We start from the raw sequence: 13,656 nt of genomic DNA on the forward strand, positions 1-13,656 counted from the left end.
GCATAAAGGAGTCCGTATTGCCTATTACCCACCTATTATCTTCTTGAATCCTATCATCAAATATAGCTGCATAGAAAGAGGAATCTTTTTTTGACGGCTATTCCAAATAGAAGTTGGCTGAGGGAAGTAGAGGCAAAATATACACTTATGGCACTTCTGAAAGAGACTCACATATCATGCTGCTAGAGTTTCAGCACTGTGTTTTTTCATTTTTACTACCCAGCTCTTGAAGCCAGATGCAGATGCAAGAAATGGTTGCTATTATAGCCTCCTTTTTTTATTTCCTCACTCCCCTTCTTAGCTTCACTTCTTTCTCTATCAACTTTTTTTTCAAAGGTTGGTGGCTTCTCTCCTGTGCCTTCTCCTCCCCTTCTCTCCCTGAATACTATCCATCCTTTACCCTTGGCTATAAATTAAGCTTGATCAATGACCTTTTCTGCCTGGCTTGTTTGCCTCATGCCATGTTCAGCAAGTGGTGTAATGGGAATGTATCCTTATTCTGTGCATGCTAGCAGAATGGCAGTACCAGAAAAATAAGGCTGAGTTGGTTGATGATTGATATTTGGGAGGATAAGAGGTACTGGATCCAACAACATATTAAGCAGCCAGAAGTAGATTCAAGGCACACACAAGAATACACAGTGATGAAAGCTTTGTAAAGTCTGTTTATTGCTCATAAAAAGAAGCAGTTTAATTTTGTATTACTCATTGCTGAGAATGCTAAAAGCTGTTCTGTACATTATTATGCTTAGACAATACGCACAGAAAAAAGTTCATCTGAGTGTGTGATTTTTAATAGTCACTTTAATGATTTATCTTTTTCTCACCAGACGCAGCAGAATCACCTGTCTACAATTAGACGTGTGTGAAATGAAAAGCAGAGTGTTTACTGTATTGAAACGTGTCCCTTTTCTGTGGCTGCAGGAGTACCAGTCGTGCAACACTCTTCCCTGCCCCGACCTGAAGAAGACCACACCCTGGACGCCGTGGACGCCCGTCAACATTTCGGACAACGGCGGCCACTACGAGCAGCGTTTCCGCTACACGTGCAAGGCCCGCATCCCAGACCCAAGTCTCTTAGAAGTGGGCAGACAGAGGATCGAGATGCGCTACTGCTCCAGTGATGGATCCACTGGCTGCTCCACTGACGGTTAGTGCAGAATGGCACTGCAAGAGACAGATGGCTTCTCTTCAGCTATCTCAGCTTCTGGATGTCACTGTGTTATCTCACTCCAATTGGCTCTCTGTGTCTCTGCAGGCTAGTTATTGGTCACCTCGCCTAAAGCATTTATTCTTTTGTGTTCCTGTTCTGTTTTCTCACGTGTTTTCTTGCTGTCTTTCCTCTCCATCTCCTTTAGATGTTAAGAGACTGATATAAAAATCAGAGCTTGTGTTTACACTTGCATCCCCCTCGACTTTATTAGCAGATCAAAGCATCAGACATGTTAATGAACTTCCAAACCACAAAGCCGATCAGCAGTTTATGACTTATTTTAGTGCGCTATCTCTCACATTCACACAAGACTGCACAGAAGCACATTCCTGCCACACACACATCCATACGCAAAGTTCAATTATAGATGCACAAATACACTCTTTATCCCTTTTGTTGGTGTGCCACGCAGACTCAGTTGGCCGCACCCCTTGTGAATTAGACACTGTAAATATCCGTACAAACGGGCTGCTAATTGAGAAGTTGTTTATGTTGTCAAGTGGAAGGATCCATAGTCATATTAGGGGAGAGACAGGCTGGGTGGCACCACACCACAGCAAAAAGGTTTCAGATACAGATGCAGTCGTTAAAGTTTGTTTATGGTCTCAGAGGGGAAAAGAGATTTTTTTAGGGCTTTAGAATTAGCGCTTGGTTAAGCTGCTGCAGCCTCCCATCTGTGTCTCTGGGTGGTCCACACCATTCACAAGCCACATGATGTGGTAATCACCATAGTTATTCCTAATGTACACTTTTCTCCCCTCTGATTTCTCTTCTTCCTTATTCTGATTATTAATCTACGTCTCTCTCTTCACATCATGGCCATTGTTGGTACAGACTGTTCTTTTCACACTTTTAAACAGCATTTACATTTTTCTGAAGGGTTTTAAATGAGCACTGGCAGGTAGACAGAGGAAACTTAACTTCACATTCAAAGCCTTTAGAGGAGTGACAGCCACACATCTGAGACATTAGCAAACCAAGAGTTGAGCTTTAATAGGTCTGTCTTGTTTCTGATTAGCGAAAGGAAGTCACAGACACAAAGTGTTTCATTAGAGGTTGTCACCAGACATCAGATCAGCTGCAGTGTTTACACTAACTGAAAAGAGATGGCTGTGTGTTCAGCAGTCATTTTTTGGCAGTGTGTCAGTCTGGGCTGTAGGACATAAGCAGCCTATAGGCAGATGGTGATGTATGAGCTGCACAGTACACACTTTAAAACCCTCAAACAACCAGTGTACAAACATGGGGGTTGTTTTTTCCTGTCTGACACCAGAAAAAATTGCAAAACTGTTAACTCAGCTTAGGTGTAAATTGTGTACTAGCTGTGTTACAAGTTACATCCTCTTGAGGGACGTTTATAATTTCCCTGTTAACAAAGACAAACTTCATTATGAGCACAAGGCCAGAGATTATTATTATTAGCACCAGTGATTATCCTGATGGTATTGCACTTTACTTTACACTTATATTGGCAGTGTTAGGTATGCAGTTGGCATCTCCACTGCAGGCATTGTGTCAAATCTTTACCCGCATTGAATGAACTTGTGAATATGTTGGATTTTACATGAAAGCACAACTTTATTTCTTTTCTATTATGAACTTGCTGAGGAACAAACTTCCTTTCAACATCAAAACTGCTGCATTCAAAGATTTTGGCTATTGAAAGCCTCATGAAATGCTCAACTGTGCTCTTTTGAGCAAATATGAAGCAATGTCTTCATCCTTAAAAATGCTGTTTTCATTTCAGTTGTATTCCACAGCCTGAGTGAAAAGAAGGCTAAGAAGGCTAAGGTGCACATGGCCTCTGTGTGATACTCTCCGCTTGTCCCATGTTGATTGTTCATCTCCAGACTTCAATATGATTCACTTCTCAGAGGAGTTTTAAGTCATAACTGTCAAAAAAGGGGATGGACTCCAGCGATCCACTTCTTCATTTCAACTATTATCAGACTTGCCATCCATCTGGTGAGCACTGGTGTGTGTATTGGTGGGAGCGTGTGAGTAGGTGGAATCAAGTGTGTGTTTGTTTGTGCTGATCTGCCAGTTTTAGGAGTGGGTGGATATGTGTGTCTGTTTGTGTGTATGTGTGCGCACATGACGCTTTTCCAATATGTCCTCCGCCCACCTATCCGCCTCTCCTGGGTTGCCTGAGCCCTGACGACACTAGTTAACTTTTTTTAACCAAGAGGACATTGCAGGATAATTACAGCTGTAGTGTTGGTCTGTATTGATGTTCGCGACCAGGCCAAAGGATTCCAAGATCCCTCTGAGAAGATGAGCACCCAAAAGGAATGGTGTGTCACCCGATAAAGATTTACTATTTGCATTAGGCGACTCGCTATCGATTACAATCTTCTGCACAACATGAAGTTTTCCTGTGGGGCCGCTATAAAAAATGCTGCCACATGATTGTATATGTGTTTTAGCCTGTCACACAATGAACAATGAGGCGAAATATATAGAGATAGTATTTGCAAATGATATTATTCTCCATTTAAAGAACAAAGCATTTCCCTAGCCCTCCCTGTTTTCTTATTTAAGGTCAGTGTATAGTATTAGGAGGGGTGTTGTCTTCTTACTGTTTCACTGTCTCACTTCCCTCCCCTTTGATAAAAAGCCCTTCCTGTCATCCATGTTGCCTGAAATCCTCTTCATCTCCTATTGCCAGCGGCAGAATGTCACAATATTTGTGGCTTTGAGCATCAGAGTTATCCAAGATAGCTGACATTTAATGATTTAGACTGTTTTCAGAGATGCAGAGCATGTTATTGACGCACACCTGGAGGTCTTGTCTGTGATAAACAGATGAGAAGTTTTAATCCTGCGTCAATAAAGACAATAAATTTCTGCCTGAGTTATGCTCATTGCCGTCCTGACCTCTCACTAGTTTCTCTCTTTCTTAGTTTCTCCTTGTCCTTCATATTAACATCTTTATCTGTCTTCTTTATTATAGATAATTATATTACGAATGTATGATTTAACCAAGCATTCACAATGGGTCTTTATATAACATGCTGAGAGGTTTCATATCAGTGATCATAGCTTAATGATGGTGATGAGTTAATTACTTAAGATCTGTAGTGATTTAAAGACCTCTCTCGTCATGTACGCCCAGTAATTAGTCTTGCTGTTCTTGCAGCCATTTTTCCTTATCTAATTCACATGCCTGAATAAAAAGCCAAACATTTGATCATATAAGTAATTGTCTGTATAGACATCTGGATTTAATCGTCCCTCTGCAGGAATCCTACGGACAGTTTATTAAACTTAGCTTTCCTTTTCCTGCCAGTTCATCTCTTCTGAATAAGGCAGTAATTTGTGTTTTAATATCCAAAAAAATTCCTAGGTTTCACCCATTCATCCTGTTCAACATCCTGCTCAAGGCAACGTCAGTAGCTGAGACAAAATTACTAACACCATGTTGTTTACAAAAAAACTGAATTTACCGTCATGTTACGTCAAGAAATCAAAACACCTTCCTGCCTTTTATCTGCCTTTAACTAAATCATCATTTTGTTATTATTTACTTCGTGAGCTCTCTGCTGATATACTAAAAGATAGCCTACTGCACCAACAGACAATATAAATAATGGTTGCTCCAAAGCTATACCTCTCTGAAACAGATATTCCTGCCTGATTCAATCAATATCACTGCAGAGTAAAATAGGAATAGGAAGTTAAATGTTCAGTCACTGTCGTGTCATGATGCCCCAATAGGAATTCCAAGCTTTAAATGGTTCTGAAATCAAGCATCCAATGCAGTATTTTTCAACATTTGCATCTTGCAAAGACAGTTGCAGACACACTAAGGGAAATGAAAGCTCAGGAAAGATGAAAGACGTTTCTGTAGAGGGATGTGAGTTTGTAATTTTGCTGGCTTGTGTCGATGAGTGATGGCTTCATTTTTTTCTCAGGGAGAAACGGTGGTATGTCAGCAGCCTGATGTGTTTCACTTCAGCTGATCTGGTATCAAGGCCAGAGCCTTCTCATGGGCGACAGATTAGTTTCTCCTGCACAGATGTCATGAGCAGACACTGAGTAGGCACAGGACAGTGCTGAGGGACGCCTCTGACGGATGACAACCGTCAAAGGCATCCCTCTTATTGTCTTTCTGTTTTTCTGTCCTGCCCTTCTCCCCACAGTCAACACTCTCATTTCCTATGGATTTCTTATTATTTTTAAAGAAAGCAGAGGCCTGGCTGAGAAGATAAGTCAGCATGGAGTTGCTCCGAGTTAATTTTCTGGCACTGCTGCTTCTATTGGGCTACGTGATCTCTACATGTTTGTACTCTTTATCTGGTATTAAATGGCAAACATTTCTGGATTCATATGTCTCTGCCTGTTCTGCCTCAGATAAAAGCTATGTGATATAGTATAGTCAGATTGAGATGACAGCCCTGATCACAGTTATCTTTGATACCTCTGTAATGCCAATGATTGACTGTTTCATCTCAACCCTTAATATAGAACTTGTAGAGTGGTGTAGTTATGGTGACAGAAGCTACTGGCATAGAAAAATGGTCCTTTGTTGGTAAAAAAGGAGAAAAAAAACACTCTTTGTACAACATGCTTGCATGAAATTATTTTTAAAAAAGCATCATGCTTTCAGCTTTTGACAGTTCCCTCTAATCAGGTATCAACCATAAGTATTAACCAAAGAAAAGTTTGACTTTGACATGCTGACTTTGTGATAAGCTTGCCTTTCCCTGTCTGCTCTGACATTGGTTCACTTTCCGCTTTGTTGCTTTTGTTGACCAATCTGACTGGATATTACCACAGAGCTCCAATACACTTCAAATTACTGGGGAGAAGGAAAAAGTTTCTTTGATGGAAATAAGTTTAGGTAGAAAAAGATCGACCCTATTTGTCAGCAATTTCAGCCTGTTGAAGTTGAGTCATTCTTTTGCAAGCTCCTACAATTACCACAAATATATACTCGAAGCCCACTACTCCAGCTAGTTGTACCCTAGAATGGATAGAAACAGGTGTTGATATATGTTGTTTCGTACCGATCTGTTATTTTCTGTTACCTCTGATTGTATTTGCTACAGGTTAAAGGGCTAGAAACAAGTAGTGATATATATTTTGTGTAATATTATTTTGTGTTGTGTTTGTGTATGTGCATTATTTACAAAGTAGGTGTAATTAATAGTAATATTACTGTGAAATATGTGTTGTTTACTCTACATATAAACAGATACATACATACTATATACCTGTCACACCCTGATGCTGTCTGTTAATTCTATGAGAACAAAACAAGCAGCAGTGACATTAAATGGAAAAGGTGTAAAAAGTGATCATCACAGTAAATATGTGGTTGCCTTCATTTTCATGTCAAAGTTCTGTTATTGCAATAGGTTGAAGCAGCAGGGACTATTTTGTGCATCCTCCTTGACAGAGCACTTTTGGGTAAATTGTCAGTCAGAAGAACAGCAATCAAATCACGCAATGTGTAGCACATTGTTAGAAAATCAAACTCCCCAAACACAAATAAAGGGAAAATAATAACATGCATTTGAAACATAAACTTTACAATTAAGCAGCTGGCATGAAATTTTGTATTTTAGTGCCAGCTGCACTGATAATCTTAATTTTTGTTTTTAAGGCATTTCAGTTTCATAAGTCTTTCCTCAGGTGACTTAAGCAAACATCTTATTGCATCTATGAATCCCTGTATTCATGAAGTTAGCATTTAAAACTTTGTTCTAATGTTTGTTGAAATTGGTTGTTTGTGCTTCTGTGTTTCCCTACGTGTGCACTAATCCCTCATGTTCTTCAGGCATGGGATTTTAATTGCACTCTTAACAAACTTTTAATTGGTTCTTGCATGTGAATATCCCTCTGGAGGGATGCTGGGTCAACTAGCACTTGGCAGACCCCAGGACAGCTCAGGGACTACTGTCACATCCTTCCACTGCAAGTGACCAGAGGCCCTCATTTTATGGTTTTATATGGCATGACATATGAAAACAGAGTCGTTCATTTGTAAATACTGAGTGTAGTCAACACAATCATAATGAATGAGCTCAGTTTCTCCACAGGGAGATATTGTCGATCTGATAGAGAAAGTAAAGGATGGGGAGGAGAGGAAAGGAGTAATTGGGATTAAACGTGCTATTCTGAATCTAGGACAGGGTGAAAGAAGTAGCCCATTTTGCCTCTTTCACTGCGGTCAAGTATAACAGTGTCGATAAAACTTTACACATGGTCATGCTTTTCTTTTGTGCAGTTAAAATTATTGACTTTTCCACTTCTCCATCTCTCAAATTTGTTTCTTGTTGCTGCGCCCTCTCCATCTAATTTTTCTCTTTCCATCCAACATTTGATTTTACGGTTGCTTATCATGACCATTAGATTGCACAGTATTGCATGTCTATTTGGCCTCAGAGTCCCTGTTTCAGTTTTTCTTAATCTCACATATGGCCGTATTCTCTCTTTGATGCACACACAAGTTCATACATTTGTTTACAGAGGATTTTGCCTCTGAGCAGGGTGTGACGTTGACTGAGGAGAGTCTGGAGCCTTTTTTTTTTAATGTCCTAGTTTCTTTGCGGTGTGACTATTGGATGTTGCGCTGTGTCCTTTTTAGTTCTGGCTCACCCAGCTCGTCAGGAGTGTGAGGATTTATTCTCTTGGGCTGTGTGTGGTTCTTGTGCAGATCAATAGATCCAGTTGCTACCTATTTAAGAGGGAGGGCACCACGCTGTTTGTTTTGGAGACAGGAGGGCAGCCCCTGTGAAGCAGCATTAACAATAGGCACAGTAAATCAGAGCAGTCACAAGCCAAGTCAGCAAAGCGCTGAGTGTTTGTATTGTAGGTTATAATTGAGTGGACATGCTTACATCATTCTGTGAGGTGCATGTGCTGAATACCACTGTGTATAGGGGTCAGCGTGTGTGGGCCCACATGACTACAACACTCTCATAACATGTGGATTCACGTTTGCATGCATGACAGGGATGATTATAAAGCATGGCATCGCCTCAGGAGCGTAGCAGTAGTCCGGTCTCTACAGACTCAAGGGGGGGTTGATAAAGAGTATGGGTCACAGTAGCAGGCAAGACTGTCTATGCCACAGCCTGCTCAGAATCGATAAAGAGCCGGGGCCTCGACGGGTCTGTCAGCGCTCACGCCAGCTTGATGCTGGGGTGAGGCGGCCTGTGCACTGCCAAGGTCGGCCCTAGTTATGAAGAGGTCGAGGATTTGCGCTAGGTAAACACACTGTCCTCTCCCTGAGAATACAAAGCAGCTGTGCCACGATAACTGTCAGTGAAAAGAGCATGCTGACAAAACAACGAGGCCAAGCTGGAGGACAGAGAGAGAGCGAGCGAGACGGAGACAAAAAAAGTATCGGAAGGTTAATGGGGGAGACAGACAGAAAAGATGATAAAGGCTCTGAAAGGCAGTGAACAAAATGATAAGATAGTGATAATAACCAGGATGGATATGAGATTACAAGGAGAATTGTACAAACTAAAAGGAAGGTTGCAGGGGCACTGTCGACTGATTAAAGCCCAAGATCTGCATATTGTACTGATGTCCATCTAAAAAGCACAAAAACATTTTCACCTCTACTTTAAAGTCACTGAAGTGAGAAAAGGCAGAATGATGCAAAGCAGAGACAATATTGGCAAAAATATGACTTCTATTATAATATGAAAAAGTAGATAATAACCTAGTTTGTCGAAAGAGTGAGTTATTACAGAAGTACCCGGACAGTGACTGAATTTCATTGGAGGTGATTATCATTCACTCAAACAGATGAGTTCACGCTTTTCATTCACAAAAGGCCAGAAGCATTCTCCTTTTTTTGGTTTTTTTTTTTTTTTTTTTTTACTCCGCTCTCTTTCTCTCAGCGCTAGGCCCATTTCCACTGCACTGATTAATGCGTGCAGTAATTATGGTTTAATAGAAATTACAGTTTCATATTTCATTAGGAATCCTCTATTCGACTCATTCCAGATGAGAGTACACAGATTAGTCAGCTGATGTTGTTTGATGAGCGGGCACGGTGTGTGTTGACAGGACACACTCCACTCTCACTGAATCAATCTTTAGGAAAATGACAAGAGGTCTGTGAAGAATTAAATGATGAATTACATTTGTGCAACTGATTTGTAATTATCTATCTCTCCTCCTCCACAATTTTATGTCCCAAAAGAAGAGGGAAGTACAGTGGCTTTTTTATAATAATATGCAGGACAAAAAGTAAAGTTGCTGATTTAGAACAAAAATGAACAAGTGCAAGTATATGGAGTGAGCCTGGCCTTTATGTATTTATTTAGAATTAATTTACTACTGGAAGAAAACCTTGTGGAAGTAACACCAAACAGGGGTAGGATACTGCTCCTTCAGCACAAATGGAGCTAAAGCTTTTAGAGTGTTTTCCAGCTGCAAGAGTAAAGACACATTCACTGTTATCAAGCACTTTTATTGACTCTCTGCCCTCTTCTTGCTGTTCAGAACAAATACACATAGTGATGCCAGGAAGGGAGGACAAGAATCATCCACTTTCTTACAAAAAAAAAAGCAATGAAAATTGCCATGTTTACAGGAAATGTTGTCTAAATGCTGAGAAAAGCTAACCATACCATAAAAAAGGCATTCACAGTTGTAAAAGCATCCACTTGTTTTGATTATATTCTCACTTTTTTTTTTTTTGCGCTGTCTCTGGTCTCTGACAGGTGAGGTTCTTCGTCTAGGGAGGATCTCAGGTCACACGGTGAATGGTGGCTGGTCGGCCTGGAGCTCCTGGTCACAGTGCAGTAGGGACTGCAGTCGTGGAATCCGTAGTCGAAAGAGGACATGCAGTAACCCAGAACCCAAGTATGGAGGTCAGACCTGCCTGGGGCCGGCACAGGAGTACCAGGAATGTAACATCACTCCTTGTCCAGGTAAGAGGCTTAACACAAATATACAGTGCAAACAAAAAGTTAAGGATATTTCTTTTCTTTGTATTTTTTTTTGTCACTTTTGCCATTTGTAAATAAAACTATGTCTGGTCATTAAAAAAAATGTGTTTCAATTCAGTTCATACACAAAAAAGTAAAAAGCGCTGTGCAAGAATCCCAACTGAAAAAAATAACCCAAAAATTTAAAATATCCTTAACTTTTTATTTGTAATGTAGTATTTGCAGACTATCCACAATGGAACCATGAGGATAAAGGCAGGAGGAGATTACTTATTCAGCGTTCTGGTTCATTCATCACAGGAAAATATACACAGCTCACCATCGCACTCACAGTTTTTCTCTCTGAATTAATAGATAAAAAAAAAAAATTACAGTGGCAAAATGACTTACCAAATCATCAAGAACAACAAAAGAAATCAGTTGCAGATAAGAGGTGTGACGGAGACCCCAATTTTCACCAGGAATCAAAGAGACAATCCCTGTGGCGCTCCAGTATGTAATTACATTGCCGGGTAATTATGCTGCCAGCTATGGGAGGCCTTATTCTGTTGTGAAAAGCCCTGAGACAATGCATTTTCAACACTCCTCTAGCAGAAGACGGCAAGAGGAAGCTTTCTAATTAAAAGAATACTCTGTCTGACAAGAGAAGTAAGCTGTCTAAATGGAAATCCAGTGCTTAGTTTGGCATAAAGCACACCTGGTATCCTACACAGAAACCAGGCAGACAAGCAGGACGGTGTACCAGATGATTATTAATCAAGCGCCCTAGAGAAAAGCTTTGGGTGTGTTGTTAAAAGCCTGAATTCACGCATCATTTTCAACACCCGCAGTCTGTCTTCATAACTTCTGCCACGTTGTAAGCAAGCAAAAGAGACGAGAGAATGAACAGCCATCGATGCTGTTTTTACCGTCTGTTAATTCATTTAGTGATAGTGCATGCCATTCAGTCCCGAACACAGGAACTAACTTTGTGAGCTGTTATCAGCCTTGTGCGTAGACAAAGACTTTCCATGGATCTGAGAGTTGTAGATTTGCTTCATCCTGGAGTGCATTGCTTTTTATGGTTTCCACAAGTGTTCCTCTTGAGTAACATGGTGAATGAATGCGCTTTGATTCCACTGCGCCACATCTCTATGCTAATACGTGTTCTACACCTATTCTGGGATGTTGACAGTAATAACACTGAAGCTACAATGTGTTGATGAACAACACTGTGCTGCTGTCCCCCAAAGGAACTGACTTAACATACCCTGAATAGAAATGAATACTAATGCATACCTAATTAGCGCCCCACTGAAATTGAGATATTATTTTGAGGTAGGCAGACCGTGCAGGTAGGCCAGTTGGTTAATCCAGTGCTATTATGTATTTGTGCACTTTGTAAGAAAAAGGAAAGAATAGGGGTTATGCCTACCATCCATCTGGTTTGGAAACAAATGAATCCATGTTTTTCTTGCGTCTGTGGCTGAGATGAGACGATCCGTCATGGAAGGCCAGGAATCGACTTATGTGTCACTTTGTGATAGAGAAATTACACTGAGATGACAAAAAGCATCTGCAACTTCAATTACCTGCACGGTGCTGCCAGCTATCCTCCGGTCTTTAAAAGTAATTCTCAAGTGGTTCCGAAAAGGGAATTTCTCTCTGCCACGATGAAGTGAGGTCTCATCCAGATCATTGGTGAAGGATATTTACCTCTTCATGGTTAAAGATTACCCCTGTTTCATTGCTGTTTTTCCACCTCTTTTTATTTCTCCCTATGTCCTTCTCTAACACTTTTTTTACGGCTTCTGAGTGTATGAATTTTCACATTTGTTAGAATAGTGTTTGCCACTTGGCACAGCATGAAGAGAGCAACAATAACAGAGATTGTAATGGTCCATTTATCTTTATTAATCAGAAGAGAGTCTGTTTAGTTCAGAGGAGGGGGGTCAGACATTTGCTATAACAGCTGGATGAAGCACAGTTCCTGTCACTTCAAAACACTCGGTTTCACACCAATACACACATACATGCACACATATACAAATTGCTTCACATTTCTGTGTCACGCATCGCTCTATGAAATGGTTTGGAATGACTTCCGATCACTTGATGTTGAGAGGAAATTGTCTTTTCAAATGACCTGGAACCCAATCCCTAGAAAACATGAAAACATGATTTTTGGGGAGTACTCTGCCAGAAATCCAGAAAAATATTAACTGTTTCCTGTTGCTTTACATCATTAAGTTAATCTGTTCACACTAATGTAATCACTCAGGCTTTCAGAGTGTTTGTGTATTACCTTCACCAATTTATCATTTAAATCCATCTTTGGATTGCAGAAAGAGGAATGCATTACCTAATGGACTGAAATGTTTCTCTTATCTGCTCCCCTGCTGGGTTTAGTGGACGGCAGCTGGTCATGTTGGTCTTCATGGTCCAAGTGTTCTGTGACGTGTGGAGGAGGACACTACATGAGGACACGAACCTGCAGCAACCCCCCACCAGCTTATGGAGGGGACATCTGCCTGGGCTTGCACACTGAAGAAGCACTATGCAACACTCAGGCCTGTCCAGGTATTCACACACAGCACCCCCCCCACCCCCACACACACACTCACACTTCAGTGATAAGCAGCTTAGGGCCTCGTCTCGGCCACCAATCCATCACAGGTTCATTGCTTATTTTCTTTAGTCTCCCTTGGCCCCCTCGGAGGCCACTCATGCATGACTAATATGCTGCTGAAGGCATTTGCAAACTCTCCACCGCACGAACACATTTATATGGAAGTGTAGCAGACAGGTTGTGAGATATGTTGTCATTGCCATTCCCAGAGAGTTGGTCCAGCTGGTCTGAGTGGTCCCACTGTGACTCCAACGGGGCCCAGCTGCGTGTGCGTCACTGTGATGTCCTGTTTCCCACTGGAAACCAGTGCTCTGGAAACAGCAGCGAGACCAGGCCATGCTCTCCTGACTCCAATTTTATACCAGGTGAACACACACATTACTGTAGCCTCATTTCATCAGTAATGTCTTGGGCTGTCATGCATGACTAAACACACAGTTTAACACAGACACACACACACACACCCATATGCCTACAGCGGTAATTCATGTCTTTTCCGAGAATCCTATGATAATGAAATACATTCTTGATCCCTCTAAGGGACTTGTGTCAGGTCAAAGGTCAGGTTCAGTGACAGGGCAGCTCTTTTGGGGATGCTGGGGATTAAGTGACTTGCTCAAGGACTCGTGAGTGCGGCAGGTGATTACACAAGGGCGCGAACCCAAGTTCTTCACTTTAGGGCAGCAGTCTCCCTACACATTCCACCAGCCTTACTGCTATATTACTTTCATTATGAGCCTAGGAGTGTTGTCAGGCCATGTAAAATAGCTCTTACACCAGCAGTTTCATTTTTTTTCTAATATTAGAAGGAAAGCAAATAGCCTCTCTCTGCTGTATTCTGTACATGTTAAGCTGGTTTAATTGTCACATCTGCAAGGATCTTTCCTTTTATGTTTTATTTCTTCACTGTTGTTTAACTA

General features: G+C 41.1%; 1 protein-coding gene across 1 annotated transcript in view; it reads left to right on the top strand.

Moving 5' to 3' along the window:
• The window catches only part of sema5a (sema domain, seven thrombospondin repeats (type 1 and type 1-like), transmembrane domain (TM) and short cytoplasmic domain, (semaphorin) 5A), a 120,388-nt gene that overhangs the window by 99,633 nt on the left and 7,099 nt on the right, over window positions 1–13,656 (top strand). The window contains exons 16-19 of the mRNA XM_030123771.1: window positions 925–1,150; window positions 9,901–10,110; window positions 12,517–12,687; window positions 12,946–13,101. Coding sequence (XP_029979631.1) covers window positions 925–1,150; window positions 9,901–10,110; window positions 12,517–12,687; window positions 12,946–13,101 — 763 coding nt within the window. The remainder of the gene's footprint in view (window positions 1–924; window positions 1,151–9,900; window positions 10,111–12,516; window positions 12,688–12,945; window positions 13,102–13,656) is intronic.

Source organism: Sphaeramia orbicularis, chromosome 20 (genome assembly GCF_902148855.1).
Source record: "Sphaeramia orbicularis chromosome 20, fSphaOr1.1, whole genome shotgun sequence".
NCBI lineage: Eukaryota > Metazoa > Chordata > Actinopteri > Kurtiformes > Apogonidae > Sphaeramia > Sphaeramia orbicularis.